The sequence below is a fragment of the Eubalaena glacialis genome, chromosome 18, assembly GCF_028564815.1.
Source record: "Eubalaena glacialis isolate mEubGla1 chromosome 18, mEubGla1.1.hap2.+ XY, whole genome shotgun sequence".
NCBI lineage: Eukaryota > Metazoa > Chordata > Mammalia > Artiodactyla > Balaenidae > Eubalaena > Eubalaena glacialis.
In genome coordinates this window covers 521,497-537,037 of record NC_083733.1, presented here as the reverse complement: position 1 = coordinate 537,037, position 15,541 = coordinate 521,497, and the positions used below count along the sequence as shown (strand labels likewise).

Here is a 15,541-nt window from a genome sequence, read left to right as displayed (position 1 = left end):
GTGAGCGCGTGGCGGCGCAGGGGGCGGGGCCCGGCCCGGTGCCGTGCTACACGGTGAGCCCCCTGCTTGGCCGGCACCTAAGTGGTGGCTTCCGTGACCATGGTGCCCTGCGCTGCCTGTCACCCGTCACCGCAGAGCGCTCTGCTTTCCCAGAGCCACTTGGACGTGGCCAGTATGTGACCCAAGCCTCCCGAGAGTCATGTCCCGAAGATTGTCTGGAGCGCCGGGGGCCAGTGCGTGTCCTCTGCTGCTTTTCTAGAGCCCAGAGCGCTTCCTCCAGCTCGGAGCCAAGGTCCCGAAGGGCGCGCTGCTGCTCGGCCCCCCCGGCTGCGGGAAGACGCTGCTGGCCAAGGCGGTGGCCACAGAGGCCCAGGTGCCCTTCCTGGCGATGGCTGGCTCGGAGTTCGTAGAGGTCATTGGAGGTGGGCCCCCCGACCACGTGTCCGGGGCGCGCTCCTTCTTCAGTGGCCGGGTTGCCTTAGAGAGTCGTGGGAATGGAGGGAACGGGGCGCTGACGTTTTGGGGAGCCGTGGTCTGGGGGGTCCAGGAGGGAGTGGGCCGGCACACGTGCAGCAGGGTCCGCCTGCTGGGGTTTCCCCGGGAGCAGGGTCCGTGCCCCTGACCTGCCCGCTTCCCCATCCCGTGTCCTCAGGCCTCGGCGCGGCCCGCGTGCGGAGCCTCTTCAAGGAAGCCCGCGCCCGGGCCCCCTGCATTGTGTACATCGACGAGATCGACGCCGTGGGCAAGAGGCGCTCCACCACCGTGTCCGGCTTCTCCAACACGGAGGAGGAGCAGACGCTCAACCAGCTGCTCGTGGAGATGGACGGTGAGCGCCGCTCGGGGCCGGGTCGGCAGGGCTGCTCGTGGGCCGTGAGGATTTGTCAGCACTGGGCACTCTTTCTCCCGCAGGTGATAACCAGAAACACAGCTCTCACTTTCCCACAGTCAGGGCAGTAGTACAAAAAGAAAAAGGAAGAAAAGGTGGGAATACCGTGTCGGGTTGGGTCACGACGGTGGTGGTTAGTCTCAGAGGAGCCCAGGGAGTCTTGCTGCTGTGAGAGTCTCTGTGCCCAGCGTGGGTGCGGCTGGTGCCTCAGATGCACGGCTGGGGGTGCTGTGTCTGCTGCCCTTGAGATGACCTCTGGACTGGCTTCCACACAATTTCTTTTTCTTTTTAATGGAATTGGGTTTTTTTTGAGCTACTCCTGTAAGATCCTCTTTGGAGTGTGTGTGTGTGTGTGTGTGTGTGTGTGTGTGTCTGTGTAGATATTGTGTTTGTTTTCATTGTGGTAAAATATACGAAACATAAATTTTACCATTTTAACCATTTTTAAGTGCAGTGTTTAGTGGCAGTAAGTACATTCCCATTGTTGTATGACCATCACCACCATCCGTCTCCAGAACTTTCTCATCTTCCCAAACACAAATTGTCCCCATTTAATGCCAACTCGGCATTCTCCCCTCCCCCAGCCCCTGCCCCCACCATCCTACTGTCTGTGTCTGATTTAAGTGGGAATGTACAGTGTTTGTCCTGTTGTGACTGGCTTATTTCACTCAGCATCATGTCCTCAAGGTTCATAGGGTCTTAGTTCCCTGACCAGGGATCGAACCCACACCCGCTGCATTGGAAGCACAGTGTCTTAACCACTGGACCGCCAGGAAGTCTCAGAATTCCCTTCCTTTTTAAGGTTGAGTAATGTTAAACCTTAACATTACTCAACCAGGTGTGGATGGACCACAGTTGGTTTATCCACTCATCTCTCGATGGACTCTTCTGGCTGTTGTGAATAATGCTGCTATGAACATGGGCACACAGATATCTTTTCAAGTCCCAGCTGCGTAGGATCCATTTTTAATTTTTCTTTAATCAGAATTCTAGTGCTGTTTTAGGTATTGTAGATAAGGAAGACACTTTTTTCTCAAAGTAGGTTTGGTCTAAGAGAACCATTTATTTATATATACATTTTTTAAATATTTATTTATCTTTTATTTTGGCTGCACCAGTCTTAGTTGCAGCATGTGGGATCTTTAGTTGCAGCATGTGGGCTCTTTAGTTGCGGCATGTGGGCTCTTAGTTGTGGCATGCGTGAGGGATCTAGTTCTCTGACCAGGGATTGAACCCAGGCCCCCTGCATTGGGAGCGCAGAGTCTTACCCACTGGACCACCAGGGAAGTCCCTATTTGTGTATTTATTTTCCTCTTTAAAGTATTCTCTGCGTTTGGGATGGTGGATCTGGTGGCCAGTGTGTGGACAGTGGAATCTGATTGTATGTGGCTAAGGGTGAAACTTTTTTATTTAGCCTCTCATTTTCAAATAGTTTCAGACTTACAAAAACAATGGAAAAGCAGTCAGAGTTCCTATAACTATTCTCTTACCCCACGCAGCCCAGAGGCCGACGTGGATGAGGCCTGACGCAGGTGTCCAGCAGGTGCCTCTGACCCGCAGATGTGCCCTTTCTGGCCCAGGGTCCAGTCCAGCCTCACGTTGCTTACCTGTCCTGTCTCCTTGGTCTCCTCCAGCCTGGGCCTGTCTCTATGTCCTTGTCCTTGTGACTGTGGCACTTCTTCCAGGCCAGGCCCGGGAAAGGACGTCCCCGGTGAGGCTGCTGTGTTCTCCGAGTGAGGTTGAGCCCCGCATGTGTGGCAGGAGCCGCGCAACAGCCTCGGTGGCATCACTGTGCACGGCGGTGCCCCCGTGCCCCGACTCTGGTGCTGGGACGCGGGCCTGCAGCGCTGGGCAGGTCGGGGGCTGATGCACGGGAGGCACTTCGTCATCTGAAAGCTCTGCAGGTTGAAAAGCACAGTGTGATTGCTCACGGCAGAGGAAAGGGCTGCCTCGTTAGGTCCTGAGAATGATTTGCGTCCGGAGCTGCCCTTGGAGACCTGCGTCTCCCTCTCGTCCGGGTGCCCGTCAGGATGGCTCAGGGACTCTGCCCCGTGGTCAGGGTCTGAGGAGCAAGCTTCCTGGGGAGGACGTGCCTGGGGACTTGGTGTCTGTGCACCTGGGATGAAGCTCTGGGGGTCGCTCCCTGGAGCCGGGCCCTCCTGGGGCCCCTCGCCGACCCCCGCTGCCCCCCGCTCTGACCAGCCCCCGCCCCGTGTGCTGGGCTGCGAGCAGCTGGGCCCTGAGCGCACCGTCTGGTCGTCTGCAAGTTACACTCCGAGTCTCCAGAAACCCCGTCACAGCGTTTGATGAGCCTGCTGTCAGAAGTGCTGCATCTCAGCCGTGGCGTCTGCGTCTCTTTAGAAGGACGGGTAACCTGGGTGATGCTGTGGAACACGGCAGAGCGTCTCTGGAAGCCACGGTCGAGCTCCACGGCCCTGGTGGGTGTGCCAGACTCATGCTGTCCTGCAGCTGCCCGCCCGAGTGCTGGCCCCGGGGGGCTTGTGGGCCATGGGGGGACGCGGCGGGGTGCGTGCCCCTCCCCTCCCTTCCTCCGAGCCGGGGTTTCCTGGCGTGTCGAGTGAGGCTAAAGCACGACCTCACCCATAGTTGTGACCTTGTGTGCGTGACGGGGCTCCCTCGTGGCCCCGCTGTGGCCGAGCACCTGGGCCCCGGGAGCAGTACCCCCCTCTCTCTGCTCCTGTTGCTTTTTGCACTTGAAGCCAGAGACCACCCTTCCGGGTGACGTGCGCCCACAGGAAGCGTTCCCAGCTGGCGCCTTCTCTGATGGGCCCCTCTGTGCCGCCAGGAGAGAAACAGCTTCCACCAGCTTTGCTGCAGCCGTGGCCCCCCAGGACCCGCCCCCCGGACCCCCGAGCACCCCCTCAGGGGCCCTGGCAGGGCTGGACCGCCGCCCGCGGGCCTTTGTGCACAGACACAGCTGAGCGTCTGAGGAGCCTTTGTCACCCCTCAGGGAGGGGCGGTGTCTGCTCATCCAAGTGCAGAGCCTGCAGTGGGCCTGGTGCCGGCAGTGGGCAGCCGGCAGGGGAGGGAGGAGGCCCACTGCACGGGCAGGGGCAGGGCACCTGCATTCCCTCTCACAGCCCAGTGGGCACAAAGAGGCCTTTGCGCCTCGCACCCCACGATGGACGTCTCCATCCACACCCCTGTGACCTCGATTCTGCCTGGAGTCCGTAGAAAGGCCTGGGTGCCTAACCCACAAGGACCTCCTGTATAGCATAGGGAACTGGAGTCAGTATCTTGTAATAACCTGTGATGGAAAAGAAGCTGAAAAAGGATATACGTACATATATACGTAAGCATAACTGAATCACTGCGCTGTGATTCGGTGCTATACCTGAAGCACTATAAATAAGCTATACTTCAATAAGAAAGTAAAAATTAATTAAGGAAAAAGAGGAAACCACAGGTAGCGCTCACACGGCCTTTTCCGTGTTAGTCTGTGACCCGTGTTAAGTGAATTTCTGTGTGTGGCGTGAGGCTCGGTCACAGCTCACTTTGTGTGTGGACGTCCAGCCGCTCCAGCACCTCTTGCTGGAGTGCCGTCCTTCCTGCAGTGAGCCTTCACCGTTGCGTGAGCCCAGCCGGGCGCCTCTGGAGAGCATGTTCTCGGCCGCCGGCTGCTGGACTCTGTCCTCCTCACACACACGTCCCTGTTACTTAGCTGTGCACTCAGTCCTGAAAGAAGGTAGAGATTCCTCTCACTTCATTCAAAATAGTGGCAAGAGCAGACGTGGTGAGGATGTGAAGAGACTGGATCCCAGGTCTGTGCGTGAACCTGGACTCTAATTTGAGTGAAGCAGCTGCGAAAACGCATCTGTGAAGCGGCAGGGGAAGCGAACCTGACCCCCTGCGGCGGGAGGGGGAAAACGTGCAGCCTCCCGGGAGACAGCTCGGCCGGCTCTGAACACACACGGCACATTGACCCGGTGTCCACAAAACACGCATGCACCAGTGTTCACTCACTTGTAACAGCCGAAACCTGGAAAGAGGCCGTGTGTCCTGCGGTGGGTGCGTGGCTACGCCCTGGTGTGTCCTCATGGGGGCGCCGGGCAGCAGTGAAGAGACGCTTGCTGCTGTTACGCCCGGCTGCCTGGCTGGATCTCGGGGTTTATGCTGAGTGAAAAAGGCCAGCCTCAAAAGGCTACAGACCGTATGCTTCAATTTATATGAGACCGTGCAAATGACAGTTCTGGGAAGGAGAACACGCGAGTGGCGGGGAGGGGACGGGGCTGTGCAGGGAGGTCTTTGTGGTGGTGGGATCTGCCTCAGTCCGGGGTGGAGGCCGGGCACCGCGCAGAGAGATGCGTGCCCGGCAGACGGGGTTGCGGCAGCTTCGGCTCCACGTGGGAGTCACCTGACACGCAGCCACGGGGACGTCTGTACAGTTTCTGCCACTTGTGGTGTGTCCACAACTATGCCAGTCCCTAAACAAGCCCTGTGGGCCACTTGCTGTCACAGAGGCCATAGCCGTTCTGCGGGAGCCCCCGCCTGGAGCTCCTGGCTCGCGCTCACCCTGGCCCGGCTGCTGCTTTCTTCTACTGTTTTTCAACGTTTTTTCACTGTTGTATAGTCTCAGGATTCTGTGTTCACAGCCCCGGCCTATGGCAGGCAGGCATTTGGGGAATCTGAGTGGGGAGCACCGGCAGGTGTCCCAGGTAGCACTCTGGGACTCGAGGCGGAGGGGCTTCTCCGTCCCCAGGTGCCCCGGGAAGTGGACCCGGCCAGCTCTGCCCAGGGCCCCTCCCTCCAGCAAGCCTCTTGTTTCCATGTCAGAGTTTCGCTTTTCCTAAAACTTGAGCATAGGCCATTGGGGCAGAGGGGCTGGGGCATCACATATGCTGGGTGGTGCTTGCTTTTGTCTGAGTTTATTTCAAAAGTCTGGGTTATTTTAAGACGCCGCCTTTGTGTTGGGAAGCAGACGCTTTTCTGCACTGTCCACTCTCGAGCCGTGAGTGGGCCCAGGCTCCATGAGGTGTCTGGGCTCACCACATCCCAAAATGCAGAGCCCAGGCTGGGAGCCTGGTCTCTGGGAGACATTTCTTTGAAGTTCTGGAGTGATTTCCTGGGGCTGGGTGTGGTTTGGGCTGTCCTGGCGGTGTCAGCCCCTGGGGGAGGTGGGTGCCCTCCCTGGGTTGGGGCTTGCTGGACCCCTGGCCGCTGTCCTGGGATCGTGCAGTGGAGTGAAGGACTCTGATTTCACTTCCGTTGAAAGACTGTACAGGTGATTTGAAATTGTATTTGTCAATGTCAGTTTATTACAGATTCAGTTAGCAAAAGATGGATCGTGGCATCTTTATTTTTTAAACTGTGTGTTACGGAACTTTTCCGAAGCAGGGAGGAGCCTGCTTTGAGTGCCATGCCCCAGCCCAGCCTCGGTGCCCATCGTAACTACGGCCAGTTCTGTCTGCCAGCACCCCTGCCTCTTCCCCCGTGGGTTAAAGCAGACCCAGAGTTCTGCACCTTCATTAGGAGAAATACCTCCATATCATTGTGACACTTGTTCTTACTAGCGTCTAACATCCAGTCGGGGTCAGATGCCCCCGGCTGCTTCGTGGGGCGTTTTTGCAATTGCTTTATTCAAATTAGCGTCCAGCCCAGGTTCACACATAGGTGTGGGCCGTTAGTGATGGTTTCTGGACTTGCTTTTAAATTCTCATGAGAGACCTGGGCCCTCAGTCCCAGTGTTGGAGGGGACATGTCCCCGATGTCCCTGGCAGTGGTGTGGGGAGGTGCCCCTCGCACTCCGGGAACACTCTTCCTGCAGGGCTGCTGTCTGGATGTGGAGCATGGCCGTGGAGGGCAGAGCCGGGTTCCGACCTGTGGTTCTGCCTCTGGGCCGTGGCCTGGGAAGGAAGCGTTGGGTTCTTGCTCTTGTGGTTTTGGTGGAAGCGCTCAGGAGGGACGGGCCCGGGTGGGTCCACAGCTCTGCGTTCAGGTGCCCCGCCTCTCCCGCCCCATGTCCCTCAAGGGGGTCCATGGGGAAGCTGCCGGGTTGGGGGCCCCACCCTAACAGCCGCTGTCTGTTCCTTCAGGAATGGGCACCACCGACCATGTCATCGTCCTTGCAGCCACCAACCGAGCTGACATTTTGGACAACGCTTTGCTGAGGCCAGGCCGACTGGACCGACACGTGTTCATCGACCTTCCCACACTGCAGGTCAGTGCGGCCTGGCTGGTCTGTCTGGGCCTCGGCTCCCTGCTCTTCTGTTTTTTTGTTTTTAATTTTATTTATTTATTTATTTAATTTTTTATTTTTTTTATTTTTATTTTTTTTTAATGCTATTCTTGTCTGCTTACATTCTTTTTATGTATGTATGTATGTATGGCTGTGTTGGGTCTTCGTTTCTGCGCGAGGGCTTTCTCTAGTTGTGGCAAGCGGGGGCCACTCTTCATCGCGGTGCGGGGGCCACTCTTCATCGTGGTGCGCGGGCTTCTCACTATCGCGGCCTCTCGTTGCCCAGCACAGGCTCCAGATGCGCAGGCTCAGTAATTGTGGCTCACGGGCCGAGTTGCTCCGCGTCATGTGGGATCTTCCCAGACCAGGGCTCGAACCCGCATCCCCTGCATTGGCAGGCAGATTCTCAACCACTGCGCCACCAGGGAAGCCCCTATTTATTTATTTTTATATATTTTTTTGGCTGTGTTGGTTCCTCGTTGCTGCGCGCGGGCTGTCTCTAGTTGCTGCGAGCGGGGGCTACTCTTCGTTGTGGTGCGTGGGCTTCTCATTGTGGTGGCCTTTCTTGTCATGGAGCACAGGCTCTAGGCGCACGGGCTTCAGTAGTTGTGGCGCACGGGCTCAGTAGTTGTGGCTCGCAGGCTCTAGAGCACAGGCTCAGTAGTTGTGGCGCACGGGCTTAGTTGCTCCGCGGCATGTGGGATCTTCCGCACCAGGGCTCGAACCCGCGTCCCCTGCATTGGCAGGCAGATTCTCAACCACTGCGCCCCAGGGAAGCCCCTCTTCTCCTGGTTTTGATCCTTTGCTGTTTTCCTCTTTATCCTGAGACGTCTGGGCCGAGTTCTGCGGCACGGCCTTTGCAGAGCCTCAGAGCCGTGTGCTGCACGGCTTTGGAGCACGAGCTGCGTGGCTGCCCTGACGGGGTGAAGGGTGCGAGCCCCAGGGACCTCTCGGCCCCTCTGGCCCCACTGCCTCAGGCCTCTCCTGGGCCGTCCACCTCCAGGGGGTTGGGCCTTCGTGGTGGCCCCCGAGGGAGCAGGAGCCTAGCGTGGCTGAGGACCCAGCAGGGGCAGGGAAGGGTCTGGAGGGTGAGCGTAGCAGGTGGCTGGTGGGTTAACGTTCCCGCAGAGACCGACGTGGGGGGCAGGGCTGGGCCCGGGGACACCCAGCCTTGTCCTGTCCTAGGTTGTGCCCTGCCACTGCTTCCGAAGGCCTAGATTCCCATCTTCCTGACGTGGGAAACGCTTTGTATCACACAGGATACAAAATAACCTTTGCTACCTGTGATGTGTGACGTGCTTTATCTTCTCGTTTCCTTTTTTCCTTCCGTTTTTGAAATGCCGCCTGCAGCTCTGAGTTGGTTTCTCAGCGGAAGCTGACCTCGCGGCCAGTGGCTCCTGCCTGCAGGGCAGGACGGCGGGCTCCCTAGTGTCAGCTGGCGGGAGCCTGCACCCGTGCCCTTTGACCCGTGTCCCCTGTCCCATGTCCTGCAGGAAAGGAGGGAGATCTTTGAGCAGCACCTGGAGAGCCTGAAGCTGACGCGGGCCAGCAGCTTTTACTCCCAGCGGCTGGCGGAGCTGACGCCGGGCTTCAGCGGTAGGGGCACTGGTCTTTGTCTGGGGCTGGAGAGGGCGGAGGGGGCCTCCCCAGGGACCCTCCACCCCTGCTCTGGGGCCCACGGCCAGCACAGCCGGGGTGGGAGTGAGGTGTGCACGCGGCAGGCAGAGGTAAGAGGACTCTCCTCCTGAGGTTCTGTCGCCTGTGCACGCCCCCCCCGCCCCCCCCGCCCCGGCAGTCCTGGTGGTCCTGCCTTTGTTCCACTGCTCCCCACTGGGGGCTGCCCCGCAAGGCCGTGTGTCCTCCCGGGCCCCCCACTGCCCTCCCCCACGGTCTCCGTGTTGTCACAAATCAGGTTTCTTTTCTGTATGGCTCTCGTTTTACAGGGTAATGTAAGTAGAAACCCCCTTTTATTGTGGTATAAATTTCTTCCCTTTGGACTTTCTTTAACGTCCTGAACTAGAACCTCATGGGTGTCAGAGAGCCCTTCTCACCCCTCGACGTGTGTGCGGAACACTAGGTGGAAGGAACCAGCGGGGGTCCAGAGAGGCGGCTGACCTCGGCCGTGCGGCCGCTCGAGGGGGATGGGGCGGCCCCCTCCTCCCGCCCCCCCATCTCTCTGCGTCTGCTTGAGTGCCACCCCCGTGCCCACAGGCGCTGACATCGCCAACATCTGTAACGAGGCCGCCCTGCACGCTGCGCGGGAGGGGCACACGGCCGTGCACACGTCCAGCCTGGACTACGCCGTGGAGCGCGTCTTGGCCGGTGCGTGGACCGCCCGCGGGTGGGGGCAGACCTAGACGCCACGCGACGCAATTATTGCCCGAGAGGGAAAATGGCGCAGGTGTTCCTGTGTTTACGTCAGGCCCTAACAGTGTGACTTACTCTCGTTAGTTTAAGATACTGTCCAAACAGAAATATAAAAGGGTGTCACAAGCTCACATGTGAGTGTCCTCGGCCCATCGGCCAACGTGCGGGGCCTGAGCGCCAGACAGGCCCCTGCCCATGTCGCCAGGGCTTGGCAGCTGCCCCCTGGGCGAGGAGGAGGCCTGCTCTGCGGGAGGCTCCGCGCTCTGTGTTGGGCGGGGGCTGGCGCCTGCGGCTGTGCTCACCTGCTGGGCTGCACGCGGGTTCCTTGGCCTTCTGTGAGGAGAGCAGGACGAGCTCCCATAGCCCAGGGGCAGCACCAGAGGCCATCAGTGCGCCTCGTCCTTCCACAGGGTGTAGACCGAGTCATTGAGGATGGCACCAAGGAGCAGGCCCCTCCCACAGATGGGCCCGACGCCCTCAGGTTGAGTTCAGACCTAGGACAGGTGCCTCTGCAGCCTGGGCACAAGCCAGCATCACTGTTTCTCACTGTAAATTACGTTCTGTGTAAGCCATTTCTTTTACGTGGAAGGTGGTGCGCTTACAGCGAGAGTATCCGAGCAGGAAAGCCTAGAGAAAACCCGTCCAGAATCCTGCCTGGCGTGTGGTGCCTCGAGCGGGGTGCTCCCGAGCTGCAGCGGCCGCTCCTGGGCCCGGCTCTGGGTGGGGCGATCCGGCGGCCACGGCCAGTGCGTCTCAGGACATGTCCCCTCACAGCAGGCACTGGGGGTAGTCCCGGTCGCGTGATTTACCAAGTACCCTGAACCTAGAGCTTGTTCAGGGTGCAGAGATGGAAACATGCGGATGTGTGGACGGTTGGGGACAGCGGACAGGACCTCAGCAGTGACTTGAGGGGGATGAGTGTAAGGTCACGCGGTAAGGGGTCAGCTACTCGGGCAGGAGGACTGGAGAGCGGGGGCTGCGGCTGCCCTGCCAGGTCGGGGGGCTGGCAGGAGACCCGAGCTCGTGCCGTTGGCCCCGCAGCCCCGTGAGGGCCTTGCCGGAGGGGCTGCTGTTGGCAGCATTTACACAAGTGGGGCGAGCGAGGCCTCGCTTTGGCGCCACGAGCACGCGCCTGGCCGTGTATCTGGGGTGGCCGTGCGCCTGAGCTCACCTTCCCGGGCGTTCTTTCAGGGGCCGCCAAGAAGAGCCAGGTGCTTTCCAAGGAAGAGCAGCAGGTGGTCGCGCTGCACGAGTCAGGCCACGCCCTGGTGGGCTGGCTGCTGGAGCACACGGAGGCCGTGGGGAAGGTGGGTGCGGCGGCCTGGGCCTGGCCCAGCCCGCTGTGGAAGGCCCACGCGCTTGTGCATGGAGGGGGTGCGGGGTCGGCGGCCCAGGCACGGGGCGGGGTGGCCGCGGTCGCCCGGGGAGCTGAGGATTGCCAGGGTTGCCGTCGGCTCCGGGACATGCTGATTTCGTGACTCCTGAGTTTAGAAAGCAGTGAGTTAGTGCACGTCGTGTATTTGGCAGGCGTACCGTCGTAACGCCTCCTTAGCTGTGTGCTTTCGAGACCGGGGGGTCCCTGAGTGGCCCCTGTGGACGGTGCCCGTGTTTGGGGCGTGGGTGCCCCGTGTGGAGGGTTGTAACCGTGCCCTCCACGTGAGCCTGAGCCGGGGGCTTGGTCCCCCCGGCTGAGGAGGAGCTGCCTTGCTCCTTGTTCCGTGACCCCCAAAGACGGGGCTGTGCGGCAGCTGCAGCCTGCGTGTGGTGTTTCCCGGGGGTGACGGCTACAGCAGCGCCTTGCTAGTTGGGCTTCGTCGGCCGGTGTCCTGCTGCTTAGGCCGGCCCCCGCTGTGTCCTGGGCAGAGGGCTGTGACGAAGACCCGTGTGTGCAGGAGCCGCCCGCCGAGAAGACCCAGTGATCAAGATAAATGTTTTCATGCAGTATCTCGAAAAATTAACATGGGAAAGCCCATGGTGAAGTAAAAACCCTAATTTAAAATTTCCTATTCTTAGGGTTTTCCATTCGACGACAGAGAGTCAGGCAGACTAGTCGTGCCGAGAAAGCCCCCTTGCCCGTGCTTGGCACTCTGCCAGGCGAGGTGGGGACGTGTCCTCCTCGGAGCCTCAGGGTGGCCTCCTGCTGCCAGAACCCTGCCCCGTGGGCTCACCAGGCGCGGGCTGTGGGTGGGAGCATGGGCAGCGCAGGGCCCTCGGTGGGTCGTCCCGTCCTCGTCACCTTTCCTTCCCTCGCGGACGCGTGGTCATGTGCAGGGGCCTCACGCCCCGACAACGTGGGAGCCCTTCCCCGTGATGCGGTTATAAACATGGGGACAGTCACATTTGCTCCCTGCTTTGAACCCTCTGATTGAAGACTGTCTTACTCCACCCCCCGATCTCTGAAGCCTATGTCCTGCCCGCTAACTGGGGCCACCTCTGTTCCGCAGGTGTCCATCGCGCCGCGGACCAACGCAGCCCTGGGCTTCACTCAGATTCTCCCAAGAGACCAGCACCTCTTCACCAGGGAGCAGCTGTTTGAGCGGATGTGCATGGCCCTGGGCGGCCGCGCGTCCGAGTCCATCTCCTTCAACAGGGTCACTTCCGGTGAGGGGCTGGCGCCCACACGGCTTCCACACCCTTCAGCCATTCTGCGTGGGGGCGGGGGTGAATCCGATGGCGGGGTCTGAGTAGCAGGTGCAAATGCAGTTTTGAATTTCATTAAGTGTTTCTAAAAGACGAGCTGTGGTCAAAGGTTTGGAACTAAGCCAGACTTTCTAGATGATCTAGTTGTTACAAAAGCTTTTCCCCACGTGCAGACTGTAAGCGGAGTCTCGCTGGGCCGTCAGGAGGTGGAGGAGGTTCCGGGAGACTTGGGGCCCGTGTTGTCAGCTGCCCCACGGACCTGGATGGCGCCAGGTCGCTGCCGGCGCCATGAATCCAGAGATGCATCCCGAGGAGTTGTTTTTTAAACAAAAGAGCATTTTTTTAAGTTTTAAGGACAGGATACAGTTGTCCCCGGGTACCCACCTCTGCTCTCAGGGGTCGGCAGGGCCCCAGATCCCCCGACCTGCACCTCCAGGAAAGAACCCCCTTTTCTGACCCCACACTGCAGGGGCGCAGGACGACCTGAGGAAGGTCACGCGCATCGCCTACTCCATGGTGAAGCAGTTCGGGATGGCGCCCAGCATCGGGCCTATCTCCTTCCCTGAGGCCCAGGACGGCGTCCCAGGCATCGGACGGCGTCCCTTCAGCCAGGGCCTCCAGCAGATGATGGACCATGTGAGTCCTCCCTGGTCCCGAGCTGCGTGCGGGTGGGAGACAGGTCTCTTGTGTGCTGGCTGCATGCCCAGAGGAGTTGGGCGAGGGCCTGCTGGCGCCCGGTGGGACCGTAGATGACACAGGACTGCGAGGGACGTCAAATAAGTACATGTCTCCAGTGACGGAGCCAGCACCGTGAGCCCTGCAGCTGCCCACGAGAGATGACCGCAGTGTCGCTGGCACGTAGGCAGCCGTGGGCGTGGAGGACAGATGTGGGTCCGGGGCTCCAGGAGCTGGTGGGGCTCCTGTCTGCTGGGCAGGCCCCTGGAACAGGGCATTCCCGGGGCTTGGGTGGGGGCAGGAGGCCCTTGACAGCCTTGCTCTCCTGTTCGTTGTAAGACACGAAAGGCCGTGTTCCTGAACCCGTGTTTCTTCTGTGTACCTTAGCGCCAGGGCCGGGCCGCAGGGACCCCGGGCCGCAGGGGACCCCGCGCGCGGTGGCCAGCCGCCCTGGCCCATCACAGACTCTTCTCTTCCCTTTGCAGGAAGCGAGGCTGCTGGTGGCCGCGGCCTACAGGCACACCGAGAAGGTGCTTCGGGACAACCTGGACAAGCTGCAGGCGGTGAGCCCCCGCCGCCCCCGGGCCCTGCGCACGCCTGTCCTGCCAGGAGCTGGGTCTGCCGTCACTGCCCTGCTGGCGCGGCCGCTCACCCCTCCGTGCACAGGACTCCAGAAAACGACATAACCAGCGAGGCCCACCCAGCTCAACTGAACGCAGCGCCTTTCGCACCTCGTTTAGCTTTGTATCCTTGAACCTCTCAGGCCAGTTCCTTCAGAGGAGACGGGGGACATCGCCAACCCTCCCGGGCCCGTTACCCAGTTTCAGCCAGCAGTGGCGTCTGGTCCACGTTGTTTAGTCCCTTTCCAGCTCTTACACGTCTCCTGGAACTTTTAAACTAAATTGTAAAGCTTAGCATAGTTTCAGGTGCCCGTGGAAGCGCCAGATACAGCACAGAGCCCTCTGCCCCCGGCTGGTCCCCTCATGTTAACATCTCCCATCAGTGGGGCGCGTTTTCCACAACACAGTGACCAGCCGGCACGGACACGCGGCGTTAACCGCAGTCCGCGCTTCAGCCACCTCGCCTAGCGCTCACCCCGCCCTCCGGTCTGTCCTCACGTCCGTCAGGCCTTCCTGGCTGGGACGGCTCCCCCTCCTGTTGCTCATGGCAGTGCAGGAGGGCTGGTCTGGTGTGTGTGGAACGTCCCCCAGTTGGGCTCTGTCTGGTGTCCTCATCGCGAGCCTGGGCTGTTGGGTTTGGAGGCGACCGCAGAGGTGAAGCTTCCGTGGACCCGGAGCGGGGGCAGCTCTCTGTGGACGGGCCGCTGTTCCTTCAGCGTGACGTTGTGGGCGTCGTGTTGTGGGGTCCCGGGAGCCGGGAGCCGTGTGGAACCCGCCGGGGCCGGCCCGCTGCTGTGCGGGGCTCCCGTGTGCGCTGGGACCTGTTTGCGCCGTCGGGCGTGCCTGGGCTGAGCACGCTACAGCTGGCCCCTGAGCGCCGCCTTCACGGCCGGCCCTCCCTGCCCGCGATTCTGCACCTGCGGGTCGTGGGTCTCCTAGTCCTGCAGTCACGTTCACTGAAGAAATCCGCGTAGGAGCGGACCCGCGCAGTTCAAGCCCGTGTTGTCCCAGGGCCAGCTGTCGGAGCAGCCGGCTTGGGAGCGATGGGAACCCCTCAGCAGCGGCCATGGCGGCTCTTCGTGGCTCCCTCCCCTGGTCCCATCGAGGCAGTCCTGCACGCCAGCTCCACTGCCCGCATGCTGACGCTCACACGTGTTTGTAAAAGAAATTGAAGTTGCCTAAAATAAACACGCTGGGAAGGGAAGTAGAAAACTTAATGAGGCTGGCAGCTGGCCTTGTCTTTAAGGTGGAGTCAGAGAGCGATTCTGTGCTCGGCCGCCCGCCTGCCCGGGCCGGCGGGTCCGGGGGCTGGGCCCTCCCTCCACCGCGGTCTGCTCTCAAAGGGCTCTTGTCTGGGCCCTCGTCAGCCGCTCACACTGCCCTCTTGTTCTTCCAGCTGGCGAACGCCCTGCTGGAAAAGGAAGTGATAAACTACGAGGACATCGAGGCCCTCATTGGCCCGCCCCCCCATGGGCCCAAGAAGAGGATTGCGCCGCAGAGGTGGAGCGACGCCCAGAGGGAGAAGCCGGAGGCGGGGGAGGCGGAGGCAGGGGAGGCGGAGGCGGGGGAGGCCGGCAGCAGCCCCTGCAGGGGGAGGAGCCGTCCTGGCCCTGGTAGCTGGACCACCTTGCTGGCCGCTGGAGCCGGTCCCTCCTCTCAGCCCTCGCTGGTCTCAGCTCAAGGCCCCTGAGATCTATTTATTGACTTCCCTGCGCAGGACAAGTAAATGTCTCTGCAGAGACGCACGGTTTCATTCGTGTTTGTGGGTCGTTCTCGCCTGTGGGAGGGTCACCAGTGCGCACGGAGCGGCCCCGTCTTGTGGGGGCCCTGAACGGCCTCGTGGTGTGGGGCCTGGGCCGGGCTCCTCCGGCTCCTGTGACTTGGTCAGGATGCTCAGTGCTCCGCCGTGAAAGGGCCTCCAAGTCCCTCATTGCCTGTCCTCCGCGGGGCCCTGTCCTGGGCTCGCTCATCAGTGGGCCCCAGGGACAGGCACTGGGCCTGGAGGAGTAAAGCAGCGTCACCTGCCGCCACGTGGACGGGCGCACACAAGGGGCTCTGGGGGACACCCAGGAACTGTGACACTTCACTAATAAGTGCTGTGGATGGAGGCCTGTGTTTCCTGCGTGGTCAGCTCTGCCCCGAGGGCCGTCCTGGGTC

At 60.7% G+C, this 15,541-nt stretch overlaps 1 protein-coding gene across 2 annotated transcripts in view; it reads left to right on the top strand.

The window, feature by feature from the left end:
• The window catches only part of SPG7 (SPG7 matrix AAA peptidase subunit, paraplegin), a 31,012-nt gene extending 15,889 nt beyond the window's left edge, over nucleotides 1–15,123 (top strand). Inside the window, exons 8-17 of one of the 2 annotated variants that reach the window (XM_061174464.1) lie at nucleotides 260–422; nucleotides 653–826; nucleotides 6,940–7,064; nucleotides 8,576–8,678; nucleotides 9,294–9,404; nucleotides 10,641–10,756; nucleotides 11,894–12,050; nucleotides 12,559–12,725; nucleotides 13,250–13,327; nucleotides 14,781–15,123. In XM_061174464.1, coding sequence (XP_061030447.1) covers nucleotides 260–422; nucleotides 653–826; nucleotides 6,940–7,064; nucleotides 8,576–8,678; nucleotides 9,294–9,404; nucleotides 10,641–10,756; nucleotides 11,894–12,050; nucleotides 12,559–12,725; nucleotides 13,250–13,327; nucleotides 14,781–15,074 — 1,488 coding nt within the window. In that variant the 3' untranslated portion in view covers nucleotides 15,075–15,123. Of the gene's footprint in view, nucleotides 1–259; nucleotides 423–652; nucleotides 827–909; nucleotides 1,489–6,939; nucleotides 7,065–8,575; nucleotides 8,679–9,293; nucleotides 9,405–10,640; nucleotides 10,757–11,893; nucleotides 12,051–12,558; nucleotides 12,726–13,249; nucleotides 13,328–14,780 lie in introns of those variants that run through there. The other variant, XM_061174465.1, reaches the window with a different exon arrangement.
• Nucleotides 15,124–15,541: the final 418 nt, after the last annotated feature.